General features: G+C 47.4%; 1 protein-coding gene across 1 annotated transcript in view; it reads left to right on the top strand.

Moving 5' to 3' along the window:
* LOC147693350 (transient receptor potential cation channel subfamily M member 2-like) overlaps positions 1 to 23,581 on the top strand; it is a 1,918,272-nt gene that overhangs the window by 1,818,147 nt on the left and 76,544 nt on the right. The window contains exon 32 of the mRNA XM_086933680.1: positions 23,280 to 23,312. Within this exon, the coding sequence (XP_086789806.1) occupies positions 23,280 to 23,312 (33 nt within the window). The remainder of the gene's footprint in view (positions 1 to 23,279; positions 23,313 to 23,581) is intronic.

The following is a 23,581-nucleotide window of genomic DNA, read 5'->3' as shown; positions in this document are numbered from 1 at the left end:
AGGTAGCCTTGCAATAGTGAAAAACGAAAATGGCTGTAATTCACTATTAGGACATGCCACACACATCCGGGCTTGTCCTAACTTATACTCACAATGCACCCTGTCCTTGGCCTACCAGAGGGATGTCTGATATGAAGAAAAGGGAAGGTTAAGGTACTGGCAAGTGGGTGCACTTGACCAGTCAGCATGGCAGTGCCATACTGCACACAGGCTCTGCAATGGCAAGCCTTAGACACATATTTACAGGCTGCTTCTGTGGGTGGGACAACCAGTGCTTCAAGCCCACCAGCAGCATTTGGATTTACAAGCCCTGGGCACACTCAGTGCACTGTACTAGGGTCTGACAAGTAAACCAAATAAGCCAATCATGGAGTCAGTAATCCATACATAAATTTACAATAGGGAGAGCATATGCACTTTAGCACTGGTCAGCAGTGGTAAAGTGCCCAGAGTCATAAAACAGCCAACAACAGGTCAGAAAAAATAGAGGAGGAAGGCAAAAAGTTCAGGGATGACCCTGCAAAAAGGGCCAGATCCAACAAAGTGCTTAAATGTTATTTCTCCTCATTGCAAATCCATTACTCCTCCCCTGAGGGCTTTCAATGAATTCCCAGGTCTACAATTCCTTAAATCAATGGGTACTGCATGGGAACACCTACAGCAGCACCTTTGACTCAGAGTAAGGCAACGTTGCAACTTGCGCTGTTTTGCCTCACATCATTTCTACAAGGCCATGAAAAGCCACACAGGGTGGCTTTGTGTGGCCTTGTAAATATGCCTCTGCATTTTGCGCCCAACAGGAATGTAAAAAAAAGTGGCTCTAGGGGCTTGTAAGTATGCCCATTCGGTTCTCGTTGCTGTTAGTAGATGAACCATCTACAACTTCAACCTTCTGGATTGCAGCCAGCCCACACGTTTACCCCCTACATTACTGTTTGACTGGGGCTTTCTCAGGGCTCTCCAAGTCATAAAAAGAGGATGCGCTCCAGTCATTAACATGAAGTGAATAGTGTATCAGAATCAGATTTGTCTGGTATGGATGTTAGTTTACAGTCTGGGGTAGAACGGCACATCCTCGATACCACATTTAATCAGGGTGTGGGAATCTAAAGAGGCAGGATTGTCACTCATGATGGCAGGGATGAGTTGCACAGGCTGAATGGCAAGGTTGGTACTAATTGCAGAGGATGCACAGTGCACCCTGTGAGCATGGTAAAAGGAGAGATGGGGGGTTGAAAGGGGTGAAAGTTTATTTATGAAGGTTTAAATGAGGTTGGAACCCAGGACACCTGGATCTTAGGGCTAGCAAAGTTAGAGGTCTAGTCACTGTGGTGGCTCATCCTAGTCGTAATCCTTTGGAGTTTCTTTGTGGTGTGTAAATTCGCTTACCCAGCTGCCCCCACCTCAAGTCCAAATACTTGTGACAGAGCATTTTGGTTCAGGCCCCAGACCTTAGAGCAGCAGTTGTGAACTGGCCAAAAAGCAGACCTGGCTAAGGAGTGAGGAGGGATTAGGATGGGGACAGCAGAGAATTGATCCTGTGGAGACAGTAGAAGCCATCACTGTGGGTTCCTCCAATGCTAATGTTAACTCATAACTACATTAACATAAACCATTTAGAAAACTGCTCAGCTTCAGGTTGTAGTAAATTGGCCCACGACTAAGTGCTCAGGATTGAACCTGCTTTTAGATTTTGGAGGGGGTACATGTTACTGAGGAATACTGAGGAATACAGAAACAGTTATCTGGGTTCAACTTCCTAATTGATAAGTACATGCATTTATTACTAAACCACACATTTCTACTCCCATCAACCTACACTACTAACGTTTTTTTATTAAGTTACAAACTGCTCTCTTCCACAATCTGGAAACAGGTAGTTTTCTCACAAGTTCTCTCTGAAAAAGTCAAATGCTGAAGGGTTTGTACTTAGCCCAGTTTGCAGATCCATAGTAGGGCGGCCCGCAAACCATAAGAGGCAAACAACCCAGGTTTTAACGACTGAAGCCCTGTTGTCTCCATGTGTCTTGTGAGTTCTAGACGGGGTTTGACACACATTTTAAAATGGTTAAAACAGCCTTCCAGGTTCCTCAATACAGAAACTACATTAATAGCAGTGTAAGGATGACAATTTGAAATAGGTTGTTTCCTCCGTTAATTTCTGTTGCACATTACTTCTTGCCGAGCAATACTCATAAATTTAACGAGTTGAACATTAGCCTGCTGTCATCACCCCCAGAAATTGTCAGGTCTGTAGGTCCAGAGGCCGAACCGTTTTCACAAAAGTACATTTATACATGTACATTTTCTCATGTGTAAATTTCTTTCTACATCTGCACTAGTTTTTGGTATTCAGCATTTCCAAGTGTAAATTTATTACTAGGTGCACACTTAGTTGTGCCCGGCGATGAAGAAAAATTTACAAGTACTACTTGTAAACTTTCACCTTTAGATAGAGGCCTGCACCACTGGAGCATAGAACACCCTGTGGTAAAGTACAAGAATATTAATAAAAGTGGATACAACTTAAAACATTTTAAAAAATATATTATATTCTAAAACATAAATGCAAATATTTTCAAATAGTTATTATTATCTCACAACATATACAATTTTACAGTACATAAATGCATAAAATTAAATGTTTATTAATCAAATAATTTAAATATATGTAATTATAACACATTAATTTTAAACAAATAGTTAAATACAAAAACTAATCTTGATAGTATTTTATAATTAAAATGTATTAACATAAAAGTGTTTCTTTTTTTATAATTGAAATATATAATTACTGGTTAAAATGTTTAATGTTTTTAAAAGCTAATTTGCATGTTTAAAAATTATAAATATGTTGACAATAATTGTATATATTTTTATGTCGGGGGCTCACTCTTTTGTAAGACAGGAATTTGTATCTACCTAAACCCCCCTCCTAGACGCTCCCTGAACCCCTCCTTACTCCTCTCTAACCCACTCCCATTTAGAAGTAGGTATTCCTCATTTTCCAGGCACTCCGAATGGTTTCTCCCTTATTCATTTAAGCAATCAGGATTTACAAAGCGCGCTGCATCACCCGTGAGGGTCTCGAGGCGCTGGGGGGGGGGGCCATGTTCATGCTGCCTGTAGTCATGTTGGTCGAACATCCAGGTCTAGAGGTCCTTCCTGAACTGCTGTAGGGATGGTGAGGCTCTGACGTGCAGGGAGTGGTCGTTCCAGTTCTTCTATGCCAGGTGGGACAAGGCGCGGTCTCCACTGTTCATCCAACGGATGCATCAAGTGGCTGCTAGGAAGGGGGGTTCACAGCGGATTCGGAGTGGATTAATTACTAAACCATATTCTACATGTGCGAAGATCTCCACACATATCATTTTGCATTAGTAGTTTACTCTATTTTTAACTCCACCTCCCACTGGTTAAAGGAGTGTACTTGGTGTCTCAGCAGTTGGGCTGTATGATGAGTGTGCGTCACAAACTTACCATGCCTATTTCCTTTGACTTTATTCAAGTTATTAGTGAATGTTTTGTTATGTATTTTTATAAAGTGCATGACTTCCCACAAAGCACCCTGGCGCTGAGATCAATATACCAATCAATCAATCTTTATTGTAAGCATGTATTTATGCCATAACAAATATAAACCACAGCAGTGCTATAAATACACCAAGTTTAAAATATTAAAACCTAACCTTATATAAAGTTTAGAAATCAAACATGACCCTGAGCATTCTGATGGTTCTGACATGTTGGAGACAAGAAGGGGGACTTGCTGTGGTCTTTTGGTTATAAGCCATTCTCCCAAAATATAGCTTGACACAGGCTTGTAGATTGCTTGACACTTCGATCTAGAACAAAGTGCTAGTGCTTCTGTACAGGCTGTAGTTGAGAACTGCTTAAACAGTGGTCCGAGACATTTAATGCATAGGTGCTTGGTTTTGGTGCAAAACAGAACATTTATTGGCAAATTTAATAAGATATGAATTTATAGGTAGAGTGCCTAGTAGGAATTTTAAATATAAAGTGTGACGTGCGCCAGGTGTAATATCATTCGAATATAACTTCGTGCCTAGCACAGGGCAACGCAATTACTAAGTAAGATTAGCAAAGACTGAGAAAGATTCATCAAACCTAGCAAGGCCACCTTATGTGGCCCTGCATGGCTTGATAAATCTGGAGTAACGCATTGCAGTGTGAATTGCTCCATTGCGTTACTCTGCCGCAGAGAGGTGTCCCATGGGTGGAGCGGGGGTTTTACCACGCATTCACCCAAGGACTTTGGTGCATTCCCAGATTTTGAATTACTGGTTTTCCTGAGAATGCATCAAAATGCTACGCAGCCCCAGGGGAGGTGTAAAAAGGAGAAATATCTTTATTTCTTCTTGTTATTCCTTCTTTCTATGTGTGCTGCTTTCTGCAGCACATATAGTAAGGGGAAATGCCTCAGGGGATTGTTTTTGTACCTGAAGGTGTCCTTTCCTGGACAAAAACAATCATGCTTACAACACAGGCACTCATGCACCAGGGTGCAAAGGTGCCTACGTTGACACTAGGAAGCACATCGAGCGCCAGGACAAGGAAAAAACAGGAATGCACAGTATTATGTTCAATACGGTTGCTGTACTGTGCTGCATGACTTTTTGATAAATATGCCCCTTTGTGTGCAAGACTATATTACAGCGCCATCTGCGAACAGTAGGACAACTATATTTTTATTACACAGGTTTGGCAGGTATGAGCTCCCATTGCAAAGAAAGTCTTCAGAGTCAATCAATCAAAACGAGCTTTATTCGATTTTAAAGTGGTAAAATTATAAAAGCATACATACAGAAAAAAGAGTTCATCATCAAGGCCACATTAAAAACAACTATATATAACAATCCAATCAATTATACTGACAAATTCATATAAAGAGGTTATAGACATATAATGCTCCCTTAAAAGTTTTCAAATGGGCTCTTCCCCGAATTCCCTGATTAATAGCTTTTCTAGTCCTTATTACACTCTTTAGAAATCCTACCATTGAACCAATAGAATAGAAACTATTCAACATCTGCAAATAAATAAAAGCAGGGCGACATTGCCTCCAACCTCCCTGTTTAAGTAACGGCTTTAACCATCTTGACCTTTCAATAGAATACAACTTGCAGAATAAAACCACGTGTATCGTGCTTTGTTGTGATACGCCGTCACAAGAGCTTTGGGGTAATACTCTCGACCAGTCATTAATGTTCAGGTACGAGGTTAGATGGTGGAAAATCCCAAATCTGAATCTGGTCAGGAGGAATCTATCGTATCTGTTCAGAACATAATGCAGGAAAGGTTGGATGTTACACGTAATTGTTATTATTTGGTGATGGATCGTCCTAATCTGAGTTCTTCTAGGTGGTTCATAATAACTCCTTTAAACTCCTTACGTTTAATCGCATTCAGGTTGTCAGGGAAGTTAAAATATTCTGGATGACCAATGTCCTGCATAAAATACTCCATTTCAGCCATTGGATTTTGCAGACATTATCTAGTTTCATGGCATCCCTCATTATGTCCCTATTAAGGGCAGCACTCTCAGTGGTCCAAATTCTGTGCCATAAAAGGACTGGTTGGGCCCTGATCAAGTCTGAAATGTGTACAACTCCTAACTCTGAGTGGCAATTAAAAATTGATGTACTGTTGGGAACATATATATTTTTTTTTAATTTTAACGTTATGTTTGCAGTTTCAATAAGTACAAACCAAAGCAAAAAAGTCAATAGTGGCACATAGTAGAGACACCTCGATAAAGACATTACAAGAGATCTTTCACGTCGAAAGGTAATGACACACTCACGGCATAGCATAATAACTGACAATAAACAGAAATAGTTTGCGATCACTGGTACCTCCACCCGACCCCTCCAGCGTATCACCTTTTATCAATTACATGCATAGTCATCGTAATAAAACATCCTATACATGTGAAAATGCGTGTAGGCAGGGGCCATTCCACTCAGCCTATCCCCGCTGGCTCTATGCCCTGACTTTGTTGTGTGGGGAGAGGTTGCTGCTTTGAAATAAGGCAGGCACGTAGAGGACCCCAAATATCCCTGGGTCTGGAAGATACAGGACAAGTGGTGGCATACAGATTGCTATGTGTCGTGCAAGTTGCCATACTTTGTAGCCATCCCTTCTTCGTCGACCCCCTTCTGGCGCCCCATGATATCGCCACTTTCCTTTTGGCCAAGAGCAAGGCAATAGTGGCAAACCTGCGGACATTCAATGGCACCTGTACCACATACCCCAATAACGCAATCTCTGGGAGCGGTTCCAGCGGTACTTGAATCATCACACTAAGTAGTCCATGGATTTCTGTCCAGAAATCGTGAACTCGCGGGCAGTTCCAGGCTAAATGTTCAAAGTCTGCGTGTGGCGCTTGACAGCGTTTGCATGTGTGCGGCATGGAGGGGTCTATCCTATGTGTTCTGGCATGTGTAGCATACAATCTATGGAGACATTTAAAGTGTAACAGTCTATGTTTGCTATTTAACGAGACTGTCCCAGTGACCTTGCAGCATGCCAACCATTGGTCATCTGTGATGGATATGCTTAGATCAGATTCCCACGCGGATCAAACTCTCGAGCCGTCCAGCGGCATCAACTCGGAGCAGGCCTTATATAACTGTGAGACGAGGTGCAGTCCTTTGTCGCTGGTTATTACTAATGTGAGAGGGGAAAAGGAGGGTGGTTCTAACGGATAACCGGCAACTTGGCAGGTAGCACCGCACGCAACATGGCCAACACAAAACTGTCCATGAACGTGGCTTCCGAAAACGTGGGCATGCCTTCCGGGTCAAGGATATGACCATCAGGAAAGAGATCTCCCATAGTGTGGAGATCGAATTTAGCACAAGTCCGCTGGACTAGCTTTTCAGACGTAATGGGCAGAAAGGGGGCATTCACTATGGGGAGGGAGGAGAAGTATAGAGTGCCTCCCTGCGTAATTTTATGGAGCGTCTGCCATGCCCAGCTGGTAGTGTAAATAGGTTGAATAGCTTTGGGCTCCCGGGGGACCCCCGTGGGAATCACCGAGGCCAACAAATCGGGGAAAACCATGTCTGACTCAGGGCAGAGGTAAGTAATTCTAGCATCTGGGTGGTACCAAGAGTGTGCAAAGCTGGCTTGCGCAGTTAAATAATACAGACGCAAAATCTGGCACACCATACCCGCCCCGGTCATAAGGGAGGGTCATGACCTTCCATCTTACTCTGGGTGTCTTACCACCCCAAACCAGTTTAATCAGTAAGGACCGCAAAGTGCTGAAAAATGTGATAGTTAGGGGAATCGGGATGTTCTGAAACAAAAACAAAAATCTGGGAAGGACTATCATTTTTATGAGGGCAACGCGTCCCGCTATAGAGAGTGGAAGTTTAAGCCAGGAGTCAATGCGTGCCTCTAGCTGAGAAATCGCCATACCGTAGTTTCGGTGCACTATTTGTTCAGTATCCCGATGGATGTGAATTCCCAAATATTTCACGGAATCAGTACAGAACTCCTGCGGGAACTCCGTGGTACAGCGGTCCAGTCCCTCAGAGAGCGGGAAGATGATTGATTTACACCAATTAATTTCCAGGCCTGAAAAAGTGCCAAATCGCAGGACTTCTCTGAGTAGTGGATCAAGATTGGTCTGGGGGTCATAAACATACAAAAGCGGGTCGTCGTCGTATAGGGAGACCAGTAAAGGGCCCGTCCGGAATACCAATCCTCTGTGGAGATGTTTTTCCTGGAAGTGCCTGATCAATGGGTCCATAGCTAAAATAAATAATATGGGTGAAAGGGGACAGCCATGGCGTGTTCCGCGCGATACATCAAATGGGGCAGAGAGCGTTCCGTTTAACCGCAGTCTAGCAGTAGGTCTCGTTTAAAGCAAGGCTGTGGTTGCAATGAAACCCTGGGGCATACCCATACTCTGCTTTATGGAAAGGAAACAGGGCCATTCTAAAGAATCAAAAGCTTTCTCGGTGTCCAGTACAATCGCAGCCGCAGTGATTCCGGGGGCAATCTGTGCAGTGTATTAAACAAGGTACGAAGATTAAAGGCAGTGGAGCGGTGCGGGATGAATCCCGACTGGGCCAAGGAAATTATGGATTCCACGAGCAGGGATAAGCGGCGCGCTAATGCTTTCGCTAAAATGTTATAGTCTAAGTTTAACAATGATAGCGGCCTATAAGAGCCACAATTGAGGCGGTCTTTGCCCGGTTTCGGGTGCAATATTATTACGACCTCTCTCAGAGTAGGGGGGAGTTGTTGAGATTCCAGGGCCTCCGCGTACATATCTAATGAATGTGGGGTCAATAGGTGTGTTAGAAATGGGATTTCCAGCTCGCTGAGGCTTGCGCCAAAGTCAGGCAGAAACCACCATTCTACGTCAGGGCAAGAGAGTTACACGCCAAAGATAACCCCTGCTCACCCCCTTGGTAACGTGGCACGAGCAGTAAGGCTAAACTCGGAGGCTATGTAAGTTAAGTGTTTGCGCACGCACCCCCAACAACACACTAGGCACACCACAAAAGGAACTCCATGCAAGGTTATATAAAAATAGCCTTTGTATTATAATAAAAACACATCAGATAGTAATCACACAATATACACTGTGCCAACTGGCACGGGCAATATTTACAAGGGACTATTTACACATGACAGGGCCACGTGGGCCACTGTCAGAATTAGCACTTGGTAAAGAAATAGTAAAAAGTAAGAATACATATGAATTTAGAACACAGCCAGTAATCACTGGCAGACACTATACTCAGCGTCAACCTGTAATATAAATCATAACAGGCACAGTAACACATAAGGCGAGAACTCTATTCTGCGCCAACCATATAAGCTAAAATAAGATAAACCATAATCTCCTAAACATCAGGAAATACACTTAATCACATAACCTGCAGTAGGGAATAAATCAAACCTAGACCACAGTAGAATTAAAACATTAGGTAAAACCTATCAAGTATAAAAGCACATAACCTGTACTAGGGAATAAATCAAACCTAGGCCACAGTAGATAATTAAAACATAAAACAGTAGGTAAAACCTAGTAACCATAAAAGCACATCAATGGCATAAATCAAGGTGCATAAATCATTCTACAAACATTACATTTCCTAGTACATATAAAATGACACTAGGGCCTTGCGCCCTACAAAACCTAAAAGTCCCCTGGGCCAACTGGCCATCTCTGAGGGGCTCAAATGCCCTCTGTCCATGAAGTCAGGGCGCGCTGCCAATACAGCGACAGTCATAGGGGCGCACTTGGCGCAAACCTAAACGTGGCAGCTGCCCACTACTTGCTGGGCAGCTGGGAAGATAAATGAAGGCCTAAACGTGGCAGCTGGCACTAAGTGCTGCACAGCTGTGCAGGCCAAGGTAGGTATGAAGGAGTGCGTCTACTCCTAGATTAAAAGTACATGTCCCCTGAAATAAAAGGGTCCTAAATGGTGCAGCTGCCCACTAATTTCTGGGCAGCTGGAAAACAAAATGTGGCATGGGCTCTCATGGGCCCTCTAAACAAATGCGCAAGGTGGTGGAGCCACACGGGGCTTAGTAAATAAATAATGTACTCCTTGGGAGCCATCTGGCTCTGCAAACAACTAGGGCTTCGTTGGAGCCCTTAGGCTCTGAGAATAATGCAGCTAGAATGTAGGAAAGGATATGGGCCCTTTAAAAGGTTGGAGCCATCTATGCTCAGACAACAACATGTGCACCCATAGAGCGCACTAGCGCTTTAAAAAGGAAATATGCCCCCAAGACGTTGGAGTCCCTCGTGAGACAGCAGAAGCACTGAGGAGCTACCCGCGGGGGCGCCCGCACTCACCAGATAGCTGGGAGGCGGCGTCTCCTCTCTGCGGCGTCTCCTCAGTTCAGCACTTGCGGTGGGGGCATTCTCTGGCGGCTGCGGGGCTCTGTACTACAAAGAAAAAGGAAGCTGTTCCTCTGAGCTAGAAAAACACCTACCAACTAATTAGTGGTGGTGATTTAAAAAAAGGGGGGGGGAGGAGGAGCCAAGATGGCGACCTGAACGGACGCTCGATTCCCGGCTCCGCAAGCTTGTGCGTTCTGCACCCACATCCTGCTCACGAATCCGTGCTTGAGCCGCTGCGGAATGTAGCCACGACCGCACTGGTGCTCTGGGTGTTCCTCCGGAGTCCCTGCCTGCCGGATTCCCGGAGATAGCGCCGTGCCGGGTGTTGGTCTCCACACCCGCGCTCCGAGACCGGCGCCGCTCCCTGCCACCGTGGACCCTCAGGACGGCCGCCGCCAGCTGGGACCCTGGGAGCGTGATCTTCCCTGTTTCTTGGAGCCGTCACAGGGGGTTTGGAACGGAATTTCAGCGCTGCACCCGAGAGCCCCGTTTCGAGGGGCCGACGTGTTGGGGGGCAGTGTTTGGTGCAGTTCTCGTTCCCCTGGCCGACGCTGAGGCTGACCTGCGGCGGCCATTGGGCGGGTCGCCCCATGGCTTGTCCCCTGCTTGCTGCGAGGTGGTAGTGTTTCCTCGGTGCAGCACTCCTGAACCGCTTGCTTCACACGACTGGACCCTAAGCTCCCTGGGGCTGGGTTAGCTTTCCTCCTGGTGTGCACCCCCCTGGACGACCGAAATGGCGGCTGCCCCCTCTACAGTGGCGAAGGTGATCTCGCCCCCTGCTATCGTCTCCCTGCTCGACGGCGAACTGGCAGCTCCATTGCAACCCCCACCGCGCGCGGAGAGACAACCTCCCGCTCAGAAGGAGCTGACCTGCCGGGACATCGTTGCTGCGCTCGTCGAGCTTAGGGCGGAATGGCGATCACTCTCCGGTCAGCTTGGGGATCGGATAGACGAAGCAGCGCAACAGTTGAAGCGGGTTTGTGTGGCAGATCCTCGGCACGGTATGGACTCGACCTTTTCAGTTGTCACAGGAGAGATTGAAGAGCCGGCTACTGAAGGTGAGGTGGTGATTGTTTCCCGATGCAGCGATTCCAGCACAGGGCAGTTCGGTGGCTTTGATGGGGATACACTGTTGCAGTCTTCTACGGAACTTGAGACTTTGTTTCTGGGACTGACGTGGTACTCCCGACCTTCACTGTTGTTACATATGTATCCCCTTGCGCCTAACGCCTCCCGAGTACCCTTCCTCCAGTTATGGACTGGATTTCGAATTTGGTGTTTGGGGGTACTTTTTCTGATTGCCTGCTGCTCGGCTACTGATTATGGACGTCCATTTTGTCCCTACTTCCCTCTTCTTCATCGATGGTGGCCATTTTGCTTTCAGGTAACATATGGATCTGGACCCCCTCGGACGCCGAGTCTGGGGGGACTCTCGCGCTCTGGCCAAGGCTGACAAACTGTGTATTGTGACCGGGACTGAAGGTTGGCGGGGATTCGGATTGGAACACTTACGAATATAAGTTGAAATGTGCGAATTGGTATGCCTCGCCCCGTCTTATATTTTACCTGATGTTGATACTGTCTTCTTACTTCACGGGGCGGTGGTGGACTGCATGGCAGGATTGTCTGGGAATATCTATAATTGGCCCTCCTCCGGCTTTCTATGATGGTTCCTTTTTCTTTTCCTTTCTCTTTTTCTCTGTCTCTTATCTCTATATTTCGGGTACTCTAATGGGCGACAGACACACTGCAAGGGGGGGGTAGGCCGTAGCCTCTGCATGCGTGTATTGTGGGGGGATTTATATGTTAAATTTTTCGTTTCTATGGGCCTTATCTCTTTTTTCTTTCGTTTTTTTTTGTCCTTTTCTGTCCCTGGGGCTATAGTTTGGCTTGAAGCTGGGTGGGTTCGCGTTTGCTCTCGTCGTAGTGTTTGCTTACCTCTCCTGTAGTTACCTCCGCGACGCTGATATTTTGAATGAAAATTCCTGTGTCTCATGAAACTCGCCTGCTGAACGTTGCCTATTACTTTTGTACTGTGATGGACTGGACTATGGCTCTCCTGGACTACATTTTTGCTTATGTGTTTTATAAACCTTCAAAATTAACCTCAATCTTCCTGTATGTCGGCGGTATAACATGTTCCAGTGTAACGCTATATGCTTGCTTAATAATGTCGCCTTGCTGCCGATGTACCGTATTGCTCGCAACAGTGCTCACAATTTTGTGGCCGGCCAGGTGGTTGTAGGCCCGTATTTGTCTGCTGTTTATGCACAATAAAGGTTTCCAAAAATTTTTAAAAAAAAAAAAAAAAGGGGGGGGGGGAAGAAGAGAAAGCCGGTGGTGGGATCGGGGATCCCGCTTTTGCGGAACTAGGGTCCTCACATACCCAGCAAGCTAGGTGTCATGCTTCATCATATGGACCTGCTCCTCGTTGAGCCGGCGCTGCAATGCTCAACGGGCACCCGCAAAGGGGCTCTTTATCGGAGATCTTTTGTTCCTTTGCCGTATGATGAAGTGGGGTTGTGTGACCCGTGTGTGTGTAGATAGTGAGTGGTGCTTTGGGGGTGAGTTAAAAAAGGTTGGATATTCCAATACGATACGTTTTATTCTGGTTAGGTAATCCACCTTCCTAAAAAGAAATATATAAAGAAGAGAGGCACCGGCCCTGTCGGGGGATGTTCATTCACTAATGTGCTCTTCTCTCTGGGTCTCTCCCTCAGTCATGGGAGCCCCGCCTTACCAGATGCCCTGCTTCACCTGGCCCCCCATCTCGGGGCCGGGACTTAGAAATGGAGCCTGCGAGGCTCCGGGCCACAAGCAGACCATGGCTTCCCCCAGGCAGGGGGAAGCGGAAACAACGTCCTCCCGGCTCCGCCCACAACCAGGCGGCTGGCCGGACGTCGGCTTCCGGTGCTTCTCCCGGGCCACGGCGGTGAATCTCGGGGGCCAAAAGGAGGGGTGGGCACCCTCCAAACCCAATTAAAATGTAGAAGTGAGGTGGGCACTCGCTAAGGAATTAAATAAACGGGGTGGCACCCGTAATGAAAATAATTAAACTCTGGGCAATATGCAGGGTAGGCTCCCGTCGGTAAATAATAAAATAAGCGGGCATAATGCAGGGTGGGCACCTGCAAAGGAGCACAAGGAGGAGGGGACCCCCAGGCAGGGGGACTCCCTCACACACGACGCAGCCCAGCGCTGCAGGGTTCAAATACAGCGCTCCCATGCTGCAAAAGGTCCAGGGAGCTGAGAGGAAAGGTAAAACCAAAAGGGTTCCAGGGCAAGGCAGAAGGGCCCCAGAAAGAAGTCCTCCAATGATTCCAGTACAAGACAAGAACATGTACTTGGGGTCACATCCCCTCTTTTATACACAGAGATCCTTTGATGTAGCAGTGTAGGCAAGGGGAGAACCAGATGCAACTGGTTCTTGAGCACTTTGTTTTCCTCAGCCACCCTTTCCCTTCACTAGGCAGGCTAGGGTCATTAGAGGCACCACAGTGGGCGGAGCCAGCATTGTGTGGGGAAAGCCCAGCCCTATTCAGGTCCCAGGTGTACTCCTCCCTCACATCACTCATGCGAATCTCAACACTCACCACCAGGGCAGACCCATCATGACTCTTGGAGCCAAGCTCACCAGCCAGCTCCAGCCAATCACAAGCCAGACACAAATTACACAAACCTGCCAACTTCTAGAAGTGGCACTTCCACACTAGCTACAATAAATCCGCACATAACATCGCGCAGCATTTAATCTCACGAGTTCACACATACCAAACTCGACCTTGCACTCCCCACGCATCAGGAACTATCATGGACACACATATTCCCCATGCATTCCTATGGGAAGGCAGACCAACTCAGCTCACGCAATTTACACTGGCCCACAGTGCTAAAGTGCGCAGAGGCCTAAAATCACTATCACCATGCCAGAGACTAAAGGCAAAAAGTTTAGGGGTGAACCTGCCAAAAAGGCCCAAGTCCAACAAGGTCTTTGTATGCTTTATAGAATTCGGGCGTAAAGCCATCTAGCCCCGGGGCAGTGGATGTGTTCAGAGCGTCGATTGCCTCGTGAATACTGTCAGCAGTAATTGGTTCTGCCAAAAAGTCTTACATGAATTTTTCCGGGAAAACTAATGCTATTTCTGAAAGGTATTCTTCCTGGCCAGTACGGTCTAATCCCAGCCTACTAGTGTACAATAGTTTAAAGTAAGACAGGAGTTTCTCCTGTATTTGCACAGGATCCGTAAGTATACGCCCTGACTCAGAGCATAGCTCTGTGATGTAAGATTTTGCGTACGGAGGTCTAAGCATCTGGGCTAAGACCCTGCCAGGACGTTCTCCCTCACCATATACTCCAGCCTTGTGGTATTTACCCATATACAAAATTTCTTTGTCAGCAGTTTCCCTGTACTGCAATAAAAAAGTTGCCCTCTTGGCTTCATACCCAGGGTCGGGAGTTGTGTGTTGGGTGGCATCCAGTGCAGCCAGGTCTAACTCTAATCGGGACATGGTTGTCTGTAGGTCTCTGAGCGCCCCCGCACTCTTCAATATGCACACGCCCCTCATATATGCCTTGAAGCCCTCCCACAGAACAACCTCTGAGTCCACTGAGCCCGTATTTATATCAAAATAGGTTTTGGTGGCTACATGTAGTTCCTCCTAAAGCATTCATCATCTAGTGCTCGTGATGGATGGGATCCGTCACTGACGTTCGTAACCTTCAGGACGGGGGACGTGCAGTCGCAGCAGGACAGGGGAGTGGTCGCATATGATCTGGGTAAGGTATGTACATCGTGGAACCAGCTGGAGAACTCGGGAGTGACCAGCCAGTAATCAAGTCTTGTCCAAGTGTTATTGGCGCCCGTGTAGTATGTGTATGTGACGTGGTTTGGGTCTTGTGTGCGCCCCAGATCCATCAAGGATAGGCGGTCACAAAGGGAATGTAGGGCTTTGCGCGCTCTAGATTTCGGGTCAGGGGCAGTGGAGGTACTGTCCAGACGAGGTTCAAATGTGACATTAAAGTCCCCCCCTATCAACAGTGGAACCGGGCCCAACTGCAATAATTTTGCATACAAATCATTAAAAAAATCAGGCGAGTCAGTGTTGGGGCCATGTATGCAACCTATCGCTATTTTGTAATAGTAGAGAGTGCCCACCACTATAACAAATCTACCCGAGTCGTCGTGCATGACTGAGTGACACTTGAAGGGGAGTCGCTTGTGAATTAAAATAGCAGTACCTCTGGCATAATTACTATAACTAGTGAAAAAACAATTGGGGCCCCAGGCAGCAGCGAACCGGGAACGGTCCGTTAAGGGAAGGTGAGTCTCCTGTATCAGTGCAATATCCACAGTGTGTCGGTTTAAATAATGCAGTACCTGCCACCTCTTCCGGGTATCATTTAAGCCTCTAACATTCCACGTTGCCAGGGTGATAGTGAATGGGCCAGTCGTGTGTCCTACGTGTGTCATGTTAGCGTGGGAAATGCAACTAGAAAGAGCAATCTAGGTTCGTACTCCGCTAATGCGCCAATAGTTATAAAAAATGTAAGCTTCGTGCAATGCAACTTGAACAATTCCCATCCCACCACCCCCCACCCAGCCTTCCCACCCAGTCGCAAAGGCAATATCCAATTGCTTAGAACAACCCACAGCACCCAAAAACACATAACTGTTATACCAAATAATTCTGGGGGGTGCATAATATACAATAATCACAGTGCAAGGGTGTGCACCAAATAGGGGGGTGTGCGCTAACCGGTGTGTAGTAACCATGTACAAATAATGGCACTATATCAACAAATACTAATACGGACCACTTATGGCGATAAGGACCAAAAGGATACCATTCAGCCGGGGCCAGATGTAGAAAATAGGTCTGCACTGGCCTCGGAGCCTCTCAGCACGGGAGAGGAGGAGATAGCGTCCTGAGAGCCTTTGTTATTGAGTTTATAGGTGTGGCAGAAGTCTTGTACCTCCGCCGGGCTCTCAAAGATGCGGAGACGACCATTAATGTCCACACGTAGTCTGGCAGGGTATAAAATGCCGTATTTCAGTCCCAAATTCCGGAGGGTCACCTTGACGCCCCGGAATTTCCTCCGGGCATCCTGCACCATAGTGGTAAAGTCAGGGTATAAGGACAATCTGGAGCCCTGCCAGTTAAGCTCCCCCTTCTCTCTGGCTAACCGCAGCGTGGCGTCCCTGTCCCGGAAGTTCATTATCCTGGCGATGATGGGGCGAGGGGGTAGGCCGGGGTTAGGTCTAGGGCCAAGCGACCTGTGTGCGCGTTCCACCACGAATCCTGGGGTGAACGCCTCTTTGCCAAAGAGGTCCACCAGGATAGTCTCCACCACACTATCCATACGACCAGACGCTGTAGATTCCGGAACGCCCACGAGGCGAATGTTGTTTTGGCGGCTCCTGGCTTTCAAGTCTTCGTTCTTTATTGCCACTTCTTTTACTATCTTCTCCATTCTATCGATCCTTTTCAGGGACTGAGCCATCCCGTCTTCCAGATCCGATGTCCGAGACTCCACTACGTCTAAGCGGCTGTCGTGTTCTTGGACTTTGGTGCCTGGATCAGCGATATGCTTGTCTAGGGTGTCGAAGCAGACATCCAGTGCCTTGAATCCCGCCCGCATTTCTAGTAGTAAAGGTCCCAGCTGCCCCGCATCATCTGCGGATGTAGACTGCTGTTGGCCACCCGTCGCCATGGTGGCGGGAGGATCCTTGCTCTCGACTGTTGACCTGTTAAAGGGAAGCTGACCCTGCTTTAAATCTCTGCGGCCCATGCCACAACAGCCCACCGGGGGGTCTCGAAGAGTAGTCCCAAGCTGCGGCGAAGGGGCACCCTAGAGACGCAGACCGCGGCGCCCACTCGGTTAGGGTCCGTGCGCTGGTGGCGGACAGTTATAGCAGTAGGAGGGAGGTGCCCCAAGGAAGAAACTCGGCTAGTGTTCAGATGGGCTGCAGACTGGGGCCACAGTGGTCGGCGCTGGGGTCAGGATTATATTCCCTCTACAACGTCCTGTTGTTGAGGATGCTGCTGCTATCCGCCAATCATGGGGGGGGCCCTCAGCGGGGGCAGCGGGGACAGCCCGGATGGGAATTTTGCAGCGATATCGGAGTGCAGCGGATGGAAGAAGGAGGCCCGCAGGTGATGTGTAGGGGGGCCAAAACTGTAAGTCCCTGGCGGCAGAACTGTAACGGGCAAGGCCACCGCTAGGCCCTCCGCCGCCGTCCCAGCCACAGTGGTAGTTGTCTCGGGCTGCAAGGCGCTCCGTTCGGCCGTCACTCAACAGTCCCCCAGGGGAAGGTCAGCTCCGTCCCCCATATAAGACCGCAGCCGAGGGGGCCCCGGGGGCATCAAACTGGCCGCCAGTCCAGGATCATCCAGTCTGCCCCTATTCATCTCCCCAGCCCGTCCGCGTCACCAGCGGGGGAGGGGGCAGCACGGGGTGGAGGTAGCCAGAATTCCGGAGGACAAGGGGGGGAAGGCAGCCCCCCCGGCAGTGTCACGTCTAGTGCGGCCGAAGGGTCTTGTAGGGCAGTTGGCACTCACCGCATCCCTCCGCTGTGGCAACGGATGTAGGAGCCGCCGGTCCGCTCACCCCTCACTCACCGGCAGCGGGCAGATCTCCGGAGCAAGGGTCTCCCCCGGTTGCTGTGGGCCTTCGATGTCCGGCAGGAGCAAATTTAAGACGCCGGAGTGACCTCTAGTATCGGATCGGTCACATCACGTCGGAGAGCTCAGCGCGGCACAGCCATTGCAGTCGCCGGCTTAGCCACGCCCCCCCCCTACTATTGGGAACACTTAAGAGGGACCTTAAGAAGGCATTTTCCGCGCACTGGATTTTCGTACAATCTTGGAATCCCCAGATTCCCACCCCATAAAGAGCTATGCTTACGCATTTGTGCGCTTTATCTTTAAAATAATTTCTAAAGGCCTTTTCCCCAAGTTTTTTAGAAAAGTTAAAAAGAGCCGCTATAGACTATATTTATTTCTTCTTGTTATTCCCTCTTTCTATGTGTGCTGCTTTCTACTTTTGAATTACTGGTTGACCTGAGAATGCCTCAAAATGCTACGCAGCCCAGAGGAGGTGTAAAAAGGAGAAATATCTTTATTTCTTCTTGTTATTCCTTCTTTCTATGTGTGCTGCTTTCTGCAGCACATATAGTAAGGGGAAATGCCTCAGGGGATTGTTTTTGAACATGAAGGTGTCCTTTCCTGGACAAAAACAATCATGCTTACAACACAGGCACTCATGCACCAGGGTGCAAAGGTGCCTACGCTGACACTAGGAAGCACATCGTGCGCCAGGGCAAGCAAAAGACAGGAATGCACAGTATTATGTTCAATACGGTTGTTGAACTGTGCTGCATGACTTTTTGATAAATATGCCCCTTTGTGTGCAAGACTATATTACAGTGCCATCTGCGAACAGTAGGACAACTATCTTTTTATTACACAGGTTTGGCAGGTATGAGCTCCTATTGCAAAGAAAGTCTTCAGAGTCATTCAGGAAGAGGCAAGAACACATCCCTGCTGCACACTAGTAGATATAAAATTAGGGGGTGCATTCCAATTTACTTCAGTAGCAGATGCAGGTCCGCATGTCTTCATGTAAAGTTTTAACAGCTTCAAGAGGGGCTTTGCCACCCTCAGTTCATCCAACAATTGCCACAGCTTAGATCTATTCACCAGGCCAAATGCTGACTTGAGTTCTATGAGGACAAATACAGCACAGACCAAAACACTTTTGTGTACTTGATGCACACATTATATAGATTCATGGCTTGGTCAAAAGTACTAATGATCTTGCAAAACCCACCCGTGCGTCTACCAGGCCCATATTTTCTTCTACTGAGGCCTGCAACCTATTTAAGAGAACAGGGCTGAATCCACTACAACAAAAAGCATTTTGAATCCATGTCTGGGAGGTAGATCTACAAGACAATCCATGGTGTGGTGTTGGGGTTATGGCCTAATGCAAAGTGAAGCGTGGCCACTGATACTTTGGTGGCCAGATCACTGCACCACGCCCGGAGCCCCAGGCTCTTTATTATTTCCCTTACGCACAACTGCCACACGCCAGCTCTAACCATCAGCACCACGCACATGGGAGTCACGGCCGCTGCCCCCTGTGCATTTACAATTAGTGGGCTCGTCCTGAACTTTGTCAACACTACATTCCTTCTGTACCAGGAAAAGTCAAAATGAAAGGAGCCCAACAGGAGAAACAGAAAACTCAAACAACTCAGGCAGTCCCAGTTCGGATTATACATATTGTAACATGCACTTACTTGGTCTCAGGATACTCCGGTACCTCTTTACTGCTGCTCGCTTGTTGGTCACCTCCAATCACTCGGACACAAAGTCTTTGTACCTTTGGGTGTGACCGTAGTTCATAGCGCCCTTGGCTTCCCCTCACTGGAGGTGTTGGCAGAGTCACGTCTTCTGGCTCTGTTTCCTTGACTCCTGAATCCTCGCAACTGGCAGCTTGGAGCCCCAGCTCTGAGTCTGGGTTGACTTCGTGAAAAGGTATTGCACTTTGATTCCCTGCATCTGGCAGCAGATTACCTTAACTGTTAGTATGTTGAGGGTTAGACACAGCGGGGCTTCTGTGCAGGCCTGTCACAGGAAAATCATTGGAGCGGTCCTCTGGGACTTTCTTGAACTGAGAGATGTTTCTTGTCACTCTTTCTTGGCCCCTTTGTGCTGTCATTTTGGTGCCCTTAACTTCCACAACCACCCAAAGACACAATTCAAAAGGCAGTCTGAATTTTCCCCCAGAGTGGCAGTTTTGTACTAGTACTTGGTCTCACACTAGGATGTGATGATCTCGAGCGTGTCTTTTCCGGGAGGCATCTTCGTTTGTACGGGCCCTCCGTGAGTCTAACTGATTCAGAGGGTTTGGTGTTTTTTTCCCACACTGGAAGATGCGGAATGGTGTCAGTCACCGATCTGCCAAAAAACACAGCTTGCTCGGGGAAATGCTGGTGGTACAGTGAGGTGTGAGCCAGTATTTCCTTAAGAACTGGTACAGTGCTTGTTCTAGGTTGGGATTACCTCCATTGCAATCTGGATTGTCTTGTCGTGGGTTCTCATCAGGTGCTCTACCTCTCCATTGGCTTGGGGCCATTGAGGGGTTATCCGGTGGTGCTTGATGTTGTGAGATGCCAAGTAGTCCATCAGTTCAGTGCTGATGAACGGAGGTCCGTTGTCGGTACGGATCTCTCCGAACAGCCTGTGAGAAGCTATGAGCTGCTCTAGCTTCGGGATTACTTCTGTTGCAGATGTGGTTGCTATTATCTCTACTTCTGGGTAGTGTGAGTAGTCGTCCTCCACGACTAGCATATGCATCCCTCCCAACAAGCTACCAAAATCAGCACTCACTCTCTTCCATAGGATATTGGGTGTTGCCTCAGTGATGATAGGTCCTGGCCGTTACAGTGGGCTTGTGGCAAGGCAGACAGGACAGTGCCGCACAATTGTTTCTACTTTTTGATCAAGGCCTGGAACCAGACTTAGCTCTAGAGCCTGTTTTTGGACTTGACGATTACTTGATGAGCTCCATGCTCTAGGAGTGCAGCCTCTTGTGCAAGATCTTCAGGTAGCACGAGTCGCAGACCTCTGAGGAGGCAACCATTGGTGGTCACAGACAATTCTTGGCGAACTTGGTATGGAGCTTTCAAGATTGACTGGGCTACTTCTATGCGGAGTGGTATTGGACTTTGTAGTTCACGCCAGTCTCCAGAGGTGACAGCTTGGATGGCGATCTGTAATCGCGTGGCTGCTACCATATCTTCTAAGGAGAATGGAAGGGGCCTGGATCTCTCCACGATCATCCTAACTTAGTCCTCCATGGCTGCAGCTTCTGCTGCTTCAGGCCATACAGGCCAGGCATGCCTGAATAGTAAGTCAACGGGTTTTGGATACCGGGTCGATATTCAACAGTGAATTGGAATTCTTGCAGTTGTAAGATCCACTTCTTGTTCCTCGGAGCTCCCACACCAGTGAGGCTGGCATCTACCACCAGTTGTGATTCTCTCCGGGGGTCAAAGTATATCAGGGTCGTATCCGCAGATAGGGCAGCCTTGGTCTGTAGAAAGGATTCTTCTCACTCGGGTCTCACACCCACAGGCTGGTGGTCTTGATCAGGTCCCTGAGTGGGCCGGTGAGGTCTGCTAGGTTCTTGATAAATCGCCCACAATAGGTTACCATAACCAAGAAGCTGCAGAATCCAGACACTGACGTTGGAGCTGGTGCTTCTTGATTGTCCTTCACTTTGTCGGGGTCAGCACCAATGCCTTTATCTGAGAAGCGGTAGCCAAAGAAACTGATGTTTGTCAGTAGGAATTCACACTTTCACTGTGTAGTGTGAGTCCTTTTTCTTTGAGATGTGAGAATACAGCTTGGAGGTGAGTTATATGTTCTTCCAACATGGAAGCATGGACCAAGATGTTCTTGCTCACATTGAGTATTCCTTGCAGGCCATGGAGGACGCTTTTGACAATGTTCTGGAAGACTTCAGCTGCGCTGTAGATGCCAAAATTGATCCTTTTATACCTCCAGAGTGCTGCATGGGTCGAGAAGGTGGTGATGGGACGGGAATCAGGGTGCAAAGGTATCCGATGGTAGCTGGATCAAGGATCCATATTAAAGAACCATTTGAAGCCTGCTAATTCGCCAATGATGTTGTCTACTCTCGGTGTGAGGTGGCATTCTTGTTGATTGCCAAATTTGGGATTCTCATGTCCACATAGATGTGCACAGGGTCAGGTTGTTTGGGCTTATTTGCCACCAAAATGGGGGACACCCATGGTGTTGGCCTTCATACCCGTTCAATGATGCCAGCTTTTTCAAGAAGACAAAGTTCGGCGTCCACCTTGGGTCGGAGATGAAAAGCGATCCTACTGTGCTTGAGGACTACCGGGGCAACTGATTTATCAATGTGCAACTGAATGGCTGGTCCTTTTAAGCACCTGATTCCCACGGTGTGAAGTCCTGTAGCAGGCAATCAAGGTCATGGCTGTGCACATCGAATGCAAATTGTATGAGGTTGAGGTCCTGAGCGGTGCAGCAGCTGAGTAGGAACTCGGACCCCTCTTGTGACACGTAGACTGTAACACGTTGATAGGTGCCGTCATGAGAGAGATTTTCTTGAAACACGCCACACCATGAAATCTACCATGAAATCATCCCAGGACATTAACTTGTAACTCTCTAGAAGGAGAATAAATGTGTTTCTCAAATTGAAAGCCTTGCTAGACTCTGTGTGCGTCTTTTTGAGCTGCACCAGTATAAAAATCTCATTTAGTTCCAAGATGGACAAGCCTGACATAAAGTTTTCCTTTTAAATCAGTGCTGCAAAATGCTGAGAAGCATTTATTGGTTTTGGGTTGAGTTTGATCATGGCTTGTCCCTCTAACCTACACACACAGTTAACGTTGTGATTACTGGTTCCATGAAGAAATGTTATGCTGAAAAATTATTCTGAGAAAAATAAAGACCATCAAAATGATCTAGCTATCCTTGCAGTTGTAGCAATCTGTATATATTGTTACCCGAGGTTACAGAACAAGTAGTGTCTCCATTCTACAAAAGCATCTCAAATGTTATGTTAAGCAAGTTTGTAGAGTGCACAATCACCGAGAAGATATCCTGGCACTGACAGGTGTGCGTCTAGCCACACCTAGGGCCTAGTGGGACTACTTGAAAAGCCAGGTCTGCACCTTCTTGCAGAGTTTGAGGAGTGGGGAAGAGGCTCCGATGTGTAGCTGCAAGTCATTCCACGCTTTAGGCTGAGGCAGAGTCAGAGGCAGTATTGTTCCTTTCAGAGTTCCATTTCGTGGGTGTCAAGAACAAGAAACATTTAAAACTCTCAACAAAGCACTTACATACCTGCCTTAAGAAATCCTGGTTGCATGCTGCCCTTCATTGCAGAGCCAGATGTGTCATTGTTTGCTATTGGAGGTATTCTGTCTCAAAAAGACCCCGGAACTGGTGAAATTCATCCTGTGGTTTACTATTCCCGAACTCTGACATCATCGGAAGTGAGCTACACTATCTATGGCAGGGAGCTATGAGTGATAAATACTCTTTGCTTCACTGGAGGAATTACCCCGAAGAAGCTCAACATAGAATGACCATTTTGACAGATAACAGAAAAATTAGGTTCCCTTAATGAAATGTACGAACCCCCAACATGCCATGGGGGTCTTTGTCCTTTTCCATGTATGACTATGACGTGAACTAAAGGCCAAGCAATAGAATGTTTGAACGTTACCAAGATTCACTACAGACATATTGACTTGTTGAATGTTATATGCTGTATACTACAATGATAACATTTACAACTAATATTCACTTTTCTTTTTTGCAGAAATAAGTGATGACGATGAATCTAGTGACGATGGTAAGATATATCTATTATTTAAATTCCACTTCCTTGTATTCCTATTCCTAAGGATACCAGGAATAATATTTCAGTTTTTTTTAAAATGATTTATTGTCCTAAATCACCATGTTAGGGGCCTGGCCATTGTAATTATCTGGTAATGAAGATTCACTTCACCCAAATGTCAGATAAATGACCCACCTTTCTCGCTATTTACCTGGCCGTTTACACATCAGGTGACACCAGCTCATATGTCTGTCTGAGCGAGTTCTCCTTCTCCCACCCCA

Source organism: Lissotriton vulgaris, chromosome 8 (genome assembly GCF_964263255.1).
Source record: "Lissotriton vulgaris chromosome 8, aLisVul1.2, whole genome shotgun sequence".
In the NCBI taxonomy this organism is placed as follows: Eukaryota; Metazoa; Chordata; class Amphibia; order Caudata; family Salamandridae; genus Lissotriton; species Lissotriton vulgaris.
Note: the sequence above shows the minus strand (reverse complement) of the source record. Positions and strands in the feature narration are given on the sequence as shown.